The sequence below is a fragment of the Vigna umbellata genome, chromosome 8 (assembly GCF_029865625.1).
Source record: "Vigna umbellata cultivar VRB3 chromosome 8, Vumbellata_1.0, whole genome shotgun sequence".
Lineage (NCBI taxonomy): Eukaryota > Viridiplantae > Streptophyta > Magnoliopsida > Fabales > Fabaceae > Vigna > Vigna umbellata.
This window is the reverse complement of record NC_142172.1, coordinates 26,006,177-26,023,281: the sequence shown is the minus strand read 5'-3', so window position 1 is coordinate 26,023,281 and position 17,105 is coordinate 26,006,177. Positions and strand designations below refer to the sequence as shown.

At 35.1% G+C, this 17,105-nt stretch overlaps 2 protein-coding genes and 1 non-coding gene across 3 annotated transcripts; 2 read left to right on the top strand and 1 right to left on the bottom strand.

The window, feature by feature from the left end:
* Positions 1–1,775: 1,775 nt before the first annotated feature.
* Positions 1,776–6,345, top strand: LOC124846703 (uncharacterized). The gene is made up of 5 exons (XM_047324032.2): positions 1,776–1,929; positions 2,040–3,755; positions 5,325–5,532; positions 5,633–5,762; positions 5,850–6,345. The coding sequence occupies exons 2-5, from the start codon at positions 2,956–2,958 to the stop codon at positions 6,110–6,112; spliced, it is 1,401 nt and encodes a 466-aa protein (XP_047179988.1). The 5' UTR covers positions 1,776–1,929; positions 2,040–2,955; the 3' UTR covers positions 6,113–6,345.
* Positions 6,346–6,632: 287 nt separating this feature from the next.
* Positions 6,633–6,704, top strand: TRNAH-GUG (transfer RNA histidin (anticodon GUG)). The gene has a single exon. It is a non-coding gene; the product is annotated as a tRNA-His (tRNA).
* Positions 6,705–12,447: 5,743 nt separating this feature from the next.
* On the bottom strand, positions 12,448–15,185 carry LOC124846698 (putative LRR receptor-like serine/threonine-protein kinase RKF3). The gene has a single exon (XM_047324021.2). It carries the CDS (start codon positions 14,897–14,899, stop codon positions 13,022–13,024), a length of 1,878 nt encoding a protein of 625 aa, XP_047179977.1. The 5' UTR covers positions 14,900–15,185; the 3' UTR covers positions 12,448–13,021.
* Positions 15,186–17,105: the final 1,920 nt, after the last annotated feature.

Sequence of the window (17,105 nt, the reverse complement as noted above, 5' to 3'; positions counted from 1 at the left end):
AACCAACGATGAAAAACCAGATTGCTTAAACCAACCATTTTCAATTACAAATACCTATGAATTTGACAACACCTTACTCCTTAACTTATCATCCAATTCCAATAATCTAATATCACTTATTTACATACCATTATGACAACAACAATATTAAAATCACACATTACCAAACATCCAAGCATCATATTATCAATAATCATCTTTCACACACAATAAATATTAGAACAATTTTCACAATTTCATTTAAATCATCTTACCACTCATGAATATATTAAACATACACAACATACATAATCTAAAGAAAGGACTAGTCTCCCTTACCTTAAAAGAAAGTTGTCACAACTCTAAAAATGCCTCACCGATTTCTTGAAACACAAGGAACTCTAAAAACACCTACAAAACACCAAAGTGGAAATGGAATGAGTCCTATAGTACCTTAGATTACCAAGGAACTAAGATAAAAAACCTTAAAACACATGTGATGAAAGATCGCTACGTGTGATTTCATATTAGAAATGAAAGAAAAAAGAATCGAAACTTACTTGTTTTATACTAAAAATTGATCGGATAAAAGTAAAGATTACTCTATCGTGAATTCCTAGGAACTTCCTGATCGTTAAACAGAAGATCGAGAAGTTAGAATTTTTAAAGAGAAGCAAGAAGAAGTGTAGAGAAAGAGTTTTAGAGAGATGATTTGTGTCTTTAAGTAATGAGACGAATTTAAATTTTTTTATTTATTTTATTGAATTATTTTAACTTTAAAACATTTAATTTCATTATTTTAAAACACCTATCAACTCTAAAACACCCACCAAGTCACTATAAACTTTATTTAGTAAATTTTTGTTATTTGAAAATTCATATAATAAATTTGACGTAGTCAAATAAATTGAAAATGATTATGATAAACTTTATTACAACTTTTAGGTAATGAATAATAGATTATTGAATTTTAATTAAATAAATATAGCCAAATCTGCATCAGTCTTAGTTGAGTATACGCTTTAAAATTTTTATCTTGCATCTACAATATTAAAAAAGTATTCATGTACATCTAATATGGTAAATGTAAAAACTTTACTTACATATAAAATTTTGAATATTTAATAAAAAATAAACAAGAAATAAATTTAAAATACCTAAATTTATTTAAAATGTCTAATTAAGCCTCATAGGTAAAACCAATCATTACGGAGTCGCATTATTAGTTCTCTTAAAAACATGTAATTTAAAGCATGAATTCTTCAAAACACACCATTTATCTTCTGGTAATTTTTTTTAATATCCATGTAAGTAGATTTTGGAAGTATACAAATCAGCTATGCTAAACTAAAATCCCCCATACTTAATGAAAAACTGTAAAATCTACTTCAATTTATCGTTAATCACTGATTTTGGTCTAATTCCAATACGTATAATGTTACAAAAATATTATTATTGTTATTATTATTACCTAACTCAACCTATTTTACAAGTTATTAAAGCAAATCAATATTGCAATAACAAATATGGTAGTTTTACTCTGGCTTTCTCTTTCAGAATTCTTGTTCTGGTGCTTCTTTTCCTTCAGAAAGTGACTATACGTGATGATTAGTTTTACATTATATGGCAAACGCATATATTCTTATGCCAGTGTAACTGTTGAGCATTAAGCCTGTAGGGTACACTGTGAAACAGACCTTCCATGTTTTACTATATTGTTTTCTATAAATAATATATTCAGGCACATTCCATTTCCATCTTCTATTGTTTTCACATACCACATTACCATTTCATGTCCCTCCGCAAAATTGGTGGACCTGTACACATAATCAATATCGTTCACAGAAAATCATTTTTTCTAGGCAAGAGGAACCAAATATATATATGAAACAATATTTTCATTGTGGTGTTTGTAAAGAAATGGATGAAAACTGTGTGGAAGGACCCCTGGTATGGTATTCCACCTTGATTTGTGCTCTTAAGCTGTTTGATTTAAGGACCCCAGTCCAGCTCACACTCTATTGTATTGTATCTGATTATTTTTCTCACATCTTATGCAGTGAGTCAGAGTCAACAGTCAGAACTCCAGTCTTTACTCTTTAGATTATTTTGTAAAATGGTAATGGTTAAGGGAAGGTTAGGTTCGTGGGAGATGGGTACGCCGGGTTTCCTGTGACGTGGAGTTCCAAATAAGAATCCCACTTCCATGTCCACCCTCACCCTCACCACCTCCACTTCTTTCTTCATTTAATTCACTTTCATTATTACCATTTAGTATTCTTTTCCTTCACTTATTTCACTTACTTCTCTGTCTTAGTCAAACATGAAAAACATTAAAAATATGAAAACCATACCTGCCTTGTAAGTTATCACGATGCTGTGAACTTGGCAATGTAATGCTTATACTCAGATCGACTTTTCTCTATTGAGAATGATTTATAAAAATGAACGAGTTTAAACTCCATCAGCAAGTTTTACATGGCCTCTAAACGATATTATTACCTTTGCGTGTGTTGTGTCCACTACACAACTAAAAGCATACCAATAATATTTTCTTTTTTGGTAGCAGTTGGGGATGAGCATCACACTCACCATAGCATACCCATAGGCATCTTCTTGTTTCTCTTTTTTCTTGTCTCTCTGTTGAATTATGGCATCATTTCCAAATAACGGTTCCATTTTTCTAAGCTTTTATTCGTAAATGCCAAATGGCACCAACCCATTTCCTTGAAGACTTCTTCCCCTTTTCTACTCAATTCTGAACAGAAAGCAAAGCAAGCCTTCGACTAGTTCCTAATCTAATCCATTTAAATATTTATTTATATACTTAGTTTTTGTTTCTTCGTTTTTCCTTCCAAGTCACTGTATATTATCCAACCAGTCCTTCCATTCTCACACAAAATGCATGTCTCGCCAAACGTAATCGGCTGACAGAGTTAAAAGTCACAACTCTGCAATTAATTAACTCCACATCTTATGATTTCTCCAAAGGAAGATCCTCTTTTTTCACAGACCGGCTTCTCCACTATGCTCAAGCTCCTCAACAAGAACATCCGCCGCCTCCTCCGCCGTCTCCGGTGGCCAATTCGCCGCCGTTCGAAGCCCAAAGTAGTAGTGATCAGCAAGCTCGGAAAGAACGCCCCAAAGGCCCAAACCGAGCCAAGCCCAAACCTTTCCGCGGCTGTTCATCCTAACGCGCAATTGGGTACTCCGAAGCCAATCCGGATCGCTACATTCAACGCCGCGCTGTTCTCCATGGCCCCGGCGCTCCCGAAAGCTGCACGCGAGTTGGGGGAGCAAAACGGCGTCGCTTCGAAGGCGAATTCGCGGCCCAGAAGCATATTGAAACATTCGCCATCGCAGTCACAATCAGTGAAGAGCAGAGCAGAGGAGAACGTTGGTAGCAGACAGAAGATGAGGGTTTCCATAAATTTACCAGACAACGAGATTTCGCTGCTGCGAAGCCGACAATCGAGCTTCTCGGAACACGACAAGGAAGGGCTGAAGGCGTGGTCGGTAGGGGGAGGTGGGGCCCACATGAGTAACAGAACAGTTGTTGAGGTTCTGAAGGAAGTGGACGCAGATGTTTTGGGTCTGCAAGATGTGAAGGCTGAGGAAGAGAATGGGATGAAGCCTTTGTCTGATTTGGCTGCGGCGTTGGGAATGAACTACGTCTTCGCCGAAAGTTGGGCACCTGAGTACGGCAATGCTGTCTTGTCCAAATGGCCCATCAAACGCTGCGTCTCTCACCAAATCTTCGATCACACTGATTTCAGGTCAGTTTTTTTAACTAACTTTTCATTATAATGCTGCACTTCTTCACCGTTTCTGTTTCTGCAGTTTCTTTTGTTTATGTTAAGCTTTTTGTGTCACTGGAATGGAACAGAACTGAAATGGAAAATGAATGCACAGTAGTTTTGATTCTTCAAACCAAACTCCAATGGAACTTCAGATTATTTACTTATTTTAATTTAGTTCTTCCATTGGTAAACTGTCATCTCAATTAAACTAGTTTGATGATTTTTTTTAATAATTGTTTTAAATCTATAAATAAATTCTTTTATTTATTACATTTCATTGTATTTTATCTTTGATTACCTATTTAAACACGAGAATTAACTTATTTTAAAATAATTGATTTCTACACTTAATTCTAACAGTACATTTCCTGCTACCCTTATTAAAATGCGTTTATTATTTTATCATTAAATAAATACATGTAGCAGGTATTTCCTTTCATTTTTTATATAGTAATGTAACGACTCCAAAATATTTTTTTAAAGAAAAAGGAGTAAAGTTAAGACACTTTTTGGTTTTCTGCCCTTGTATGTATTTCGAAGAAGCTTCTTGGAACTTGTCACTGCAAAAAAAAATGGAAAGATAATCACTTTTCTGTTCATAAAGTGACCAATAATTCTATCACTTTTGAACCAAAAGAGAATTCTTAAACTAACACATGGGAAGTTTCTTAAAGCCACCTAGAAGATTTTCTCATTCACTGACTATTCACTCTTTCAAACCAATGCTTAAGCAATGATCGACCTTTCCCATTTAGCTTTACGCAAAAAGTTTAGCGTTAACATCAATTCTTAAACTGCTCTTAGATTCTTTCCTTGTTTTCTTCTACGTGGCAACGGCAATGATCAAAATGCATGACATGCCAACTGTAATAGCTGTAGGCAGCGATGCAGGATTCATCCCCACCTACTCCTTATTGGGATTCTCTGTTGTCACCGTTCAACCATGTTCCCTTCACACTCATATTTTATTTTCAACCTCAATCGTATTTTTTTACAAGTTTATAGATGCATAATTTAGTGATCATGGAATATTCCAACCAAGGAACACCACTTTCAGCTTTTTCTTCTTGTTTTATATAAACTGTCAGATTCTCCAAATTCAAATGGTGGCTTATTTCCTTGAATACTGTAAACAACTCCTCTAAAAGGCAACTCTATCTGGTTTTTGTTTTTGAAGAATGAAACTTGTACGGTGTGCAGCATAAAATAATTCAAGTTTGGTATGGAACAAATCTGTGTGATGCAAATGAAGTACTGTTTGTCTGGGCTGGGAGAACAGTCAGAATATATACTTTTGTTGCTCAAGTTTCATCATAATTATATTGAGAAATTTGTTACTTTCCTCCTAAGGCATAATCTATCGCTAGTGCGCATCTATTGAAAAATGATTGTGGAAATCCAAATTCCAACCCCAGAAAGCAACCTAGTTAGAAGGATTGAAGCATTCTAGAGAGTGAAAGCATAGTGGTTAGAGAATGACTTAACAACAAGGATGAGCATGACATCCAAAAAGTTATGATTAATTAATTAACATTTGATCCACAGGAATGTTTTGAAGGCCACAATCGATGTGCCTCAAGTAGGTGAGCTTAACTTCTACTGTACCCATCTTGATCATCTTGATGAGAATTGGCGAATGAAGCAGGTAAATGCAATAATTCAATCCAGTGATGAGCCTCACATCTTAGCTGGAGGCCTTAATTCACTGGATGAATCAGATTACTCCCAAGAGAGATGGACAGATATTGTGAAGGTATGCATGCCAGTAAAGTAGTACCTCTATTATTCTGTTGCTTTTTGGTCTCAATCTTAAAAGTAACAAAAGTAGAAATGAAATTTTTTGCTGGGTCCAGTACTATGAAGAGATTGGAAAGCCAACACCAAAGGTTGAAGTGATGAAATATCTCAAGAGTAAAGACTACACTGATGCAAAGGATTATGCAGGGGAATGCGAGTCTGTTGTCATGATTGCCAAGGGCCAAAGTACAAACACAAATTTTCAAACTCTAATAAACATGTTTATTTATTACTGTTATGACTATGATCACTAAAATTGGAAATATTATGCAGGTGTTCAAGGCACATGTAAGTATGGAACTAGGGTAGATTACATATTATCATCATCAAATTCTCCATACAAGTTTGTTCCTGGTTCCTATTTAGTCCTTTCTTCCAAAGGGACTTCAGATCATCACATAGTGAAAGTTGATGTGGTGAAGGCAAATGACAACCCTGAAGAAAAGCTGACAAAGAATACGCAACAACCAAGACAGAGAGTTGTAAAAATAACACAATCCACACCCTCAAAAGGTATCTGGAAAACTCACTCTTGAGACCTAAATTGAGTTTCCTTGGTTTAGATTAGTATGATGATGATAATGTTTCGGAATGGGGCATTTTGTTTTGTTCTTGCTTCTGTACACAGCTTTATTCAAATAGATTTAACAGCATATGACAAAAAAAATAGTCTGTTCTGTGATGATGTATGACATTTTTCACAAAAATAATATTGTATAGATTTTGATTAAGAACTTAAAAAATCTATGAAGTGATTTCTTGTTAGTCATTCCTTGACTGTGTTCCTATGAAAAAAATATAATTATATTTGTCCTTCTCTGACGATGTTCATAAAATTCAGGATTATGATACCCTGTTTCGAATTGATAGTATAATTAGTTCGTCACTATTAATATTTTTTCAAAATAGTATTTAAAAAAATACGAAATAGTATTATTTATCATTATATAACTTCGTAAAAATTAGATGGCCTTTATGAGTATTTGGTCTGTCATTAACGGTTATGTTTGTGGAATTCAGACAAAAGTTAAGTGTAAGCTTTTCGTAACATCTGTAGTGGCTGTAGTTTAGTGGTGAGAATTCCACGTTGTGGCCGTGGAGACCTGGGCTCGAATCCCAGCAGCCACAAATTGCTTATTTTTGCGGTTAATTTCTTTTTTTTAAAAAGTTTTCTGAAACGAATTTTAGAAAAAAGAGTTAAATGATTTTTTAATAAACTAAAATTTTATCTAATGTATAAATTAAAATTTTTATTTTAAAAAAATTCCAGAAATATCTATGCATAAATTTAATGTAATTTTTTCTAAATACATTTAATTTTTTTTTATATACATACAAAATTCACCCACGCAAACCTAATATATTATTTAATCGTAAGATAAGATAAAGACGCCCTAGGCCCGCCCACGTTGGAGATTTTCTTACAGATATTATGGTTTTTCATATAGCACACCGACCTAGATATAATAAATTTTTAAGATTTGTTTGATGAATTTTTATATTAATAAAATGATATTTTAATTTGAATTCCACTAAATTATTTAATATCAGAAAAAAGAAAACAATATATATATATATATATATATATATATATATATATATATATATATATATATATCTAATCTCTTTGATTTCAAAAGATTATGAATCTCATATCATTAATATTACATCCAAGATAAAGATGAGGATGATGAGCCTCCTTTTCAATTTATTGCCAAAGCTGGCATAGCCAAAACATAAAAATATCCCAGAAAGGACAACAAAGTAGCAAAAAATGTTAAGCCAGGTATGAAAGAGATTGGATGTTTTAAGGGTAAACGTGATAGGGAGAAAGAATAATACATTATTGAATTGCAGAATGTTCAAATTTTAGTTGCTATATTAGTTTTAATATATATTGCAGATTTTAGTTGCTATATTAGATTTAATATGTACTGCAATATAACTGATTTTGCACTTATATCATTGACGTTATGAATCTAAACTCAGATTTTAATTTAATTAAATAATTAAATATTATAAATTTAAAGTGATATTTTTAAATGTTAGATATAAATATATTAAATTGAGTTATATATTTCAAAGGATAAAATATTACTTTAAATTTGATATTATATGTTGAAAAAATTTCGTCGTTTTTTGTTTGTTCATGTATACTAGCTATGTTAGTATGTATTTGTTTATTGAAAAGTTAAATAACATTAATAATGCAACTTGGGCATTAAATATTAAAATTTTGGTTTAAGGGTATCTTAATCATATTATTCAAAAGGTGATTGATATTAATGTTTAATTATATATTATTTTCAATGGTACATTTCACTCTTCTTTTAAACAAATTTTTTATTCATGTGACACATGTTTTGAAGTTTAGGAGCATTGATAATGTTTGTTATGTCCCTAGGTCATCTTTTAACTTATTATCCATTCATTGTTTACCATGTTCTCTTGACTATGTATTTTCCTTACCAAATATTCTCTTTGTTTACAAGAACAAAGTACGAGATAGATGATCGAAAAGAATGTGAGTCTCGTGGTCTTTCTAATCTCCACCATTCTACACATTATAGAGTCTCCATCTCTTTTTCATGTGCAGTCAGGTCATCCCAACTATCACTATGTTAAGTTTAATCATGCTAATCGTTTAACTATCTTTTTCTGAAAGATTTTTCAAGGAAGTATATCAAAGCAAAATGTTTTTTTAAATTTCATTTCATGAAATCAGAACATATGGTAAAGAGTTCATTGAATTACTTTACCAGAGCAATATAAACAACATAAGATATCAAAACATCAAAGACATTTCACGATATCATAGTGCATGTTATAATAAAGTATGTGCAATTTATAGATATCAGAGTAAATATTGCAAATGTAATGTATCAAAGTTAATATCGTAAATGCAATGCATCAAAGTTATTATGATTAAAAGAATGACTTCTCCAAGTCATAAATCAATATATGTAAAGTACCAGAGAATTTTAGCCCAACATATCATATTCAAAGCATATTATCGTTAAACACAATGAATCAGAATGTTATATAAAAAAATCAAAGCAAAAAAAAGAAATACAAAACATAAATGATGATGAATGTAAGAATTTTGTTTTATCTCAATAACTAAATGATGTTGGACGTTTTCTGAGTAAAAGCTACACTTTTATTGAATTGATGAGCACTTTAAATACAACAAAAGTTCAAACTGCACAAAGCAAGGAAATAGGAATACATGGGACACGATTCCGTGTTTAACAACTTCCTAAAACATCTGAAATTGACCAAGCTGTTTGAAACAATCAAACATCTTTTTTAAAAAAATAAAACAAAAATTAAATGAAAGAATAAATTGTTGTAACTGATGCAATTGAAGTAGAACTTTAACACCCCTCCTTACTTTGGTTGCTGGAAACTCTAAGTTTTTCTCTAAGAAATTCAAACTTTCTTTTTGGTAAAGGCTTGGTAAATATATCAACAAGTTGCAATTCAAATTTTCAATAAGTCAAGCTAATTGAACCTTCTTTTTGCACTTATCTGAGAAAGAATCATTTGATATTGAAATGATTGGTTTTTCCATGAAAAACAAGATTGCTTGAAATAGAAATAGCAGCTTGATTGTCAATAAATAATTCAGTGCATCTTTCTTGCTTCATATTTAAATCGACCAAAATCTTTCTTAACCACAAGGCTTGATTTACAGCAGCGTTGGCTGCAATAAATTCAGCTTCTGATGTACATTGTACTACAATATTTTTCTTTTTACAACACCATGAGTACACACATGATCCAAACAAGAAACAGTAGCTTGAAGTGCTCTTCAAATCATCCAGTGAACCTCCATAGTCATTGTCAGAATATCCTTGTAGTGTATCATTCTGACTTGCTTAGAATTTGATTCCAAAATTTAATGTTCCTTTCACATACCTCATAACTCTTTTTGCAGCAATAAGATGTGTCTCAGTTCCACAATTTGTAAATCTAGATAATAGACTTACAGAATGTAAGATATCAGGTCTATTAGTTGTGAAGTACATTAAGCAACCAAGTAGACTTCTATAAAAAGTTTCATCAACTGGTTCGGCTTCATCCTTTTTGCTCAACTTCTCCTTCTAGCACATTGGAGTATCTACGCTCTTGCATTCATACATCTTATATTTTTTTAGAATTTTTTTAATATACTTCTTTTAACAGATGAATATTTCTCCATTTTTCTGATTTATTTCCATTCCTAGAAATTCTGCAACGCATTTAGCAATTCTGCCAAACTAATATTGGACAGATTTTTGGAGTTTTCCAAGGAAGTAATGGTAGCTTCAAACCGTTTAGGAATAGTTACAAGAAATTTTTGTACTAATATGGAATCAGGAAATTCAAAACCAAGTAATCTCCCTTTGTTTACGATTTTGAATAATTTGTCAAAGTACTCCTTCACTGTCTCAGATTCATCCATCTTCTGGGATTCAAACTCCCTAATAAGATTTACAATTGTCATTCCTTTAATCCTTTCATCGTCTTCATACTCCTTTTTTAAGAGATTCCAGACATCAAAAACTGATTTTATCGTCATGATTCTAAGAAAGATTTCAGGAGAGACGACAACAAATAATGAAGCTCGTGCCTTCGATTTTCTTGATTTTCTCTCCTTATGAGTTTTGATCTATGCCACTGTTGGGTTTGTAGGTAATGGAAGAACTTCATAGTCCTCCTCCACAGCTTCCCAAAGATCATTTGCCTTAAGATGAGCCTCCATCCTTGTTGCCCAGACATGATAGCCTTCACCATCAAAAATGGGTGATGCCAGTGCTGTGTATGGTGTTTCTGAATCCATAGAGGTAAAAAATGATTTTTCACATGTCCCTCAAGAAGAGAGCTCTGATACCAATTTGTTGGAGGTTTTCCGAATAAAAGCTACACTTTTATTGAATTGATGAGCACTTAAATACACCAAAAGTTCAAACTGCACAAAGTAGGAAAATAGAAATACATGGGAAATGATTCCATGTTTAACAACTTCCTAAAAAATCTGAAACAACAGTCAAACATCTTTTTTTAATAAAATGAAACAAAAATTAAATGAAAGAATAAATTATTGTAAGTGCTGACTTTAACAAATGAACTTCCCTTGACTTATTTACCCAAAAAGGTTTAGCATATTCTTTTCTCCCCTTATTTGATAAACACCAAAAAAGTTGAAAAGGAAAGACATCACTACCCGGTGGGAGGTGGTGGCAGTGATGGAGGTTGAGGTTGGGTTGGTGGAGGTAGAGGTTGAGGTTCCGATTGAGGTTGTGGTGAAGGTGTTGGTTGAGGGAATAACTGTGTGGTAAGGGTATGGAGAGTGTCGATGATTGTGTTGAAGTTCGATTGTTGTTCCTTTCTTAATGTCGCGAGCTCTACAAATTATGGTGCATACTATTGATCAATGAGTTCAAGAACGTGTTGAAGTATGGCTAAGGAGGTTGGGCAGAGGGTAAGACTAGGGATGTGGCTGGTGGCAGGGTGACTATAGGTTGTGGGTTATGATGAAATCTGCGTGGTTCTAACAAGCTATTGCTAGGGGCCACAATCTCATCTCCAAACTCATCGATAGAATGATGGCTTGAGCTTGCATGGCCTGGTTTTGACGCTTATGTCAGGTTGAAAATGCTTTGTTTTTCTTACCACTGAAAACTATCTCTCTTTAACATATCAGTCAATGTTTTTGTGATTTTGCCAAAGTCGTTGACAAAGCGTCTGTAATATCAAGTCAGAACCAAAACCCCCAGAAACTTCTTGGTATTTAAAGGTCGTGCTACCTTAATCTTAGTTACGAAGTGAAGTGACTAAGATATTCCAACTCGAATGTAGCAAAATAACATTTACTCCTTTTTAGATACAATTTCTGGTTCACAATAACAGAAAATAATCTTGAGATGCACCACACAATCCTCAAGTGTAGGGCTGTAAACAAGAATGTCGTAAGAAAATATGATGAGAAACCTTCTCAAGAATGGGTGGAAAACATAATTCATTAATGCCCGGAATGAAGCAAGGGCATTGATTAGGCCAAATGGCATAACCCAAATGTTCAAACCTCCCTGTATGAGTTTTAAAAGCTTTCTTGTATTATTCTCTAGATTTCATTCTTTAACCAGACCTCAAATCTAGTTTGAGCCCCTTAATTCATCCATCAAATCCTCAGTAAGATATTTTGTTTACAGATAGGATGATGATGATGTATATTTAGCATTTATATTTCACAAAATTCTTATATGATTTCAAAAGCTATATACTTCAATAACTCGATCGTTCATGAACAAGGGCCAGTTACATTTCTTTGCAGGTGAATGAGGCTCATTTAATGGTACTTGATTCCTTTACTGAGGGAGGTGCTTAATTTTTAAAGGTCAAAGCATCCTTTCAGCTTCAAACCACTGCATTGCAAGATCACCAGATCTCGTATTCCGGAATTCCCTCAGCAGCCTCTCCCGCGAACCAAGAAGAAAAAAGCAGTGAAGATGTCATTTGAAGAAAGAAAAACGGTTCTCCATTAGGCCATTACTTTAACAAAAATATGATGCTCTTCACTTTCTTATAGTTCAACAAATTCGGCCACAGGGCCCACAAAATTAGATGTTTTGTTATTGTCAATTATTCCATAATAATGGACCATCCATCAAAAAAAGAAGAAAAAAAAGAGAATAATACATCACAACCAAAGCTCTAGTTTGTCCAATAAAATCTCAAAGATTTGTAATCATTTATTTTGTTCATCTGCCAACAGAAAACATAGAATGCATGAGTTGTGTGTTGCAAACCTAAGCTATCTGCACATTTCTCTGACACATTAATAATTGCCAACTCTATTAGAATAATGATTGAAGTTCAGGCTCAGTAGCATAATAATTCTTTTTATCAGCTCGATAGGATAATAATTTTTTTTATCAGCTTGGTAGCATAATAATATTATATCTGAAAATAAAAGTCAAACCTTTTTGACATGTTCCTAATCATAAGCAGCCTGATTAACCCATGACAGGAGGGAACATGTGCACTTAGCTTTTGAGAGAGATTTATGCCAGCTTCTCTTTTTGGATTGTTTCACTCTTACATCAGCTTTCCCACTGAGTTGACAAAACAAACGGTAATGATACTCCTCTACTTCAACATTAATATTGAGAAGTTGTGTCACAGCCAGAGAAATACAAGTGCCAATTGAGCTCAGCTAAAAATGCCATCACTTATTGCACTAAAACATACTTAAAATGAATTGGAAGTTGCTTCTGATACAGCAGTTATTCCCTTAATTCACCTAAACTTGATCATACTCTTCTGATGCCATTATGCAAACTCTAGCAAGAACCAAAATTTGTACATCCAATTTGGCTTTGTAACAGAAACCACTTGAAGAAACAAAACAGTATTCTATAATCTAAATCTACAAACAATTTATCCCGACACTAAAAATCTCAATCTGTACATAAAACCCTGGAGCTGGAGCTTCTTTCTTCCCTAGAATTAGTTAATTGGCTATCACTTTCTAGAGTATATGTTTGATAACCCGTTGGACTAGAGAGCTGACCAGAGCCACTACTGCTCACAGATCTGTCAATATCGAGCCTCCCAGCGACAAAAGGGATTGGGCGTTCGGGTATTGAGGGCACTGATTCATCGGTCTCCATCATTTTAACAACCTGATCCATTGTTGGCCTAGCATACAACTGTGGATGAGAGCAAAGCACAGCAATTAACACATACTTCTCGAGAACTTGTGGTGAACCAGGTTGTGGCATGCCATCTTCAATTACATCCAAAGCCTTTCCGGTTCTAACTAATGACCAAGCCCAATCGGTTAAAGCAGATGGTTGACCATCATTGTTCATCTGAAGCGCCTTCCTACCACTCAAAAGCTCAAGAAGCACAACCCCATAACTGAACACATCACTTCTCTCTGTCAACTGTCCATACAAAGCATATTCCGGAGCAACATACCCCATGGTTCCAGCCACCCTAGTGCTCATATGCGTCATCCCCTCAGGGTTAAACTTCGCCAGTCCAAAATCAGCAACCTTGGCTTCAAACTTATCATCCAAAAGTATATTACTTGCTTTAATATCCCTATGAATAATTGCAGGTTGAGCCCCATAATGCAAATAAGCCAGCCCTCTAGCGGTGCCTAGAGCAATCTGCTGACGAATTGGCCAACTCAGTTTCACCCCATTGGAACCAAACAAATGGTCGTGGAGACTCCCGTTTTTCACCATATCACAAACAATAATCCTCTGGTAACCTTCTAAACGAGTCGTGACAGAACAATAACCTCTCAGGGCAACAAGGTTAACATGCCTCACGCTAGCAATAACCTCAACCTCATGAGTAAAGCTCGCGTCACCAGCAGCCGAACAATTCTTGAACCTCTTAAACGCAACCTCACTCCCATCAGGAAGCAACCCTTTGTACACATTCCCGTAACCCCCTCTTCCAACTATGTTATCCCGGGAGAAATTCTTAGTTGCCTTCTTAATATCATCGAAAGTGAACCTGATCAAGGTGGTGCTCTGGTCCATGGAATCCAACCCAGAAATGAAACCGGTTTCCACAACACGAACATCCATATCCCGAGCCACCTTCTTTTCAAACTTGCGATAAGCCCAAAAGCCGAAAGCCAGCAAGCAGAAAACCACGACACAGACAACAGAAACAAGCCCAAAAAGAAGCTTTCTTCTTTTGGAGGCGGAGGAACCGGCGGAGGGAAATTCGAGGGAGAACAAGCACTTGGCGGTGCCGGGGTCGGAGGGGCCGAGGTAGTTGGCGAAGGCGGCGGCGTAGATAGAAGAGTAGTCAGTGCAGCTGGTGAGGTTGCCGACGGACTGTCCCAAGTGCGGGATAGAGGAGAGGGAGGAGGTGCAGAGGGCGCAGGGAGAATTATTCTCGAGCGATTGATTGCAGTTTTTTCCTACGGACTGAAGAGCGGATTGAGGAACCAGAGCTTCGAACTCCTGTCTGGTGGTGACGTTGACGCAGCCCTGGGAGATCCAGGAGGTTTGGTAGCCACAGGACGAGCGAATGTTGTAGGTGGGGTCGAAGAGGTTAACGTAGGACTGGAAGCTTTGCCAGCAGGAGTCGGAGGCGTTGGAGGGCGCGAGGAAAAAGCCGCTGCGGCGAAGGTAGTCGGACTGGACGAGGCGGAGGGCCTGGCTGATGACCTGGCAGCGGGAGGAGTCAAAGGAGGAAGGCTTGGTGGTGCCGAGGACGGTGAAGTTGAGGGGACAGGCGGATAAGGAAGAGGATGGGAGAGAAAGGAAGCAGAAGAGGAGGAGGAGGATGAAGGGGTTGAGAGGAGTCATGGAAATGGAGGGGTTGGTGGGTTAGCGATGTGGGAGTTGGAATGGGAATGGGAATGGGAAGAAAGGTAAGAGGGGTTGGTGTTCTGATATTTTTTTGACCATGTTCCTCTTCATTCTTTACTCTTTACTACTCAATACTCAATAGTAATAGCAGACACTGACACAGGCTCAGGGTGCTTCCGCGAACTCAACTCAAACTACTTCTTCTTCTTCTACTCCTTCCCACTACACACACAATCATTGATCCTTCATCCTCGATCGTTGATCTTTTCCCTTCACTGTTCATCCCTATCCATCCATTCCTATCTTCTCTTTCAACACCTTTTTCAACGTCTAGAAGCCACTAACCAAAATAGTAATTGCCCACTGCCCCTGCATCAAATCTACACGTCACTAACACGCCAACATAATTTGCACAATCCTACTTGCTTCGGTTTTCTCAAGAAAGCACGCATTTTTTATCCATCCCTTAGCTCAGACAAAAGTAAAAGGTTTTCTATTTTCCCTTTTTTCCTAACACCACACATAATGTACAAACGTAAATCGTACTGATGGTTGTTTAAAATATTTATGTTTATATAATATATTGGACCTTATTACTGACTACACGACATTAAATGATGCTACAAAGTCAACTTTTGGATTGCTCATCTCCAGGAGAGTACGCCGTCATACAACAGTTAATTTTCGTTGATGCTGAGACTTTGGTTGCTGTTTTCTCGTAAAATGTTGGGATAGTATTTCCAAGTATTGATAGAAAAAAGGTAAAATGTTTTTTGGTTCTTCACTTTTTCTGATGCCATTCTCCTTCACGTCCCTGTTCAATGTTAAAAGATCCATAAAGCTTTCTATTAAGTAAAAAAGTTTGTATTAGAGAAACAGAGCTTTAAGATGTAAAAAATGGCTTAAAAGGAGAATAACCAAGAATATTATTGATCAACTCAACTAACTAAGTTGCAAGATACATGAATTATATACACAATAGAGTAACTGTGAAAAAGAAACTGGCTATAACCCTTTAACAGAACTTGTTATTTACAAAGTTAGTCCTAATACCCCTCTAAAGATAGAGTATGGATTTAAACAAACTCATCTTGCTTAGGTTGATATGAAAAGGGTGAGAGAGAGAGATTTTGCAAGCATGTCCCAGAGCCGATGTTTAGAGGAACCTAAGAAGAATTAAATATGTTTTTGTTTTTTTAATTTTTATTCAATTTAGTCTTTCAATTTTAAAAAGGTATGAATCTAGATTTTTTAATCAAATTTTTTAAAATTTATTTAAATTTTCAAATATGATAGTATTTCAGTTGTTTACATCTTTGAACATATTTTCGTTTCATTGTTAGCTAGCTCATAAACATGTTTCAAATGTCAAATAAACTTAACAAAATTTGGTTATAATGATTAAATTCACAAATTTCTAAAGATGGAGAATTAAATTGGTCCAAAATTTCAAAAATGGACTAATTCTAATTTTCACTTAAAAAGTTAAAGGACCAAAAATATATTTAATCCGAAAAAGAATAATGGAACTTTCAAGAACCTTGAATCGAATGAAGAGACAATCTATTTCTATCTTTTTCCACAAAAAAGGGTTTTGATAATTTAAAAATATTTATGATAAAGATAATTTAGGACAAAGTTAGTCCTAATATCCATACTGAAAGGCTCTCCGCACCACCAATGCTTATTGTAACAACTCACTACTGAATCGTTGGGTTGTTCTTCGAGACCCACTCTGACTCACCGGATTAACTCGTTCGAAATTAAGAGTTTCTGATTCGCCCTTAGACGAATCTCAGTTGTTCTCAAGAAACTGAACCACTAGGTATTGCTGGCCCCTTAGCTCTTGCGAGTGATAAGCTGGTAGATGACTTAGCAAACCGCTCTCGACGTCATTGTATCACTTCTTTCTTCAATAGTTGTTGGTTAGTTTCTTCTTGGGCTCGAGTTTAGCTTGTTTAGTCCGTACTTATTGTGATACAATGTTAAGTATCACAATTTGTCAGTAATCTAACACAGAACCTTTAGACCTTGAACTTGTCTTTGGCCTTTTGATTCCATCATAAGTCCCAATCTTTGTTACTTGAATTTTTCATCCTTATAGTGCTCAACACAATCCATCCAAGGGTTTTAATGGTGTTTTGCTTCTGCCATCATCAATTGCTTTCTTTTTCTCTTTTATTTTGTGCCACAATTATTAAAA

Excerpts from the sequence above, each read along its gene's own strand:
- LOC124846703 (XM_047324032.2), top strand. The coding sequence starts at position 2,956 with ATGATTTCTCCAAAGGAAGATCCTCTTTTTTCACAGACCGGCTTCTCC. Across the intron at positions 5,533-5,632 it reads GATGGACAGATATTGTGAAG|TACTATGAAGAGATTGGAAA; the intron begins GTATGCATGCCA and ends TGCTGGGTCCAG. Across the intron at positions 5,763-5,849 it reads CATGATTGCCAAGGGCCAAA|GTGTTCAAGGCACATGTAAG; the intron begins GTACAAACACAA and ends AATATTATGCAG.
- LOC124846698 (XM_047324021.2), bottom strand. The coding sequence starts at position 14,899 with ATGACTCCTCTCAACCCCTTCATCCTCCTCCTCCTCTTCTGCTTCCTT.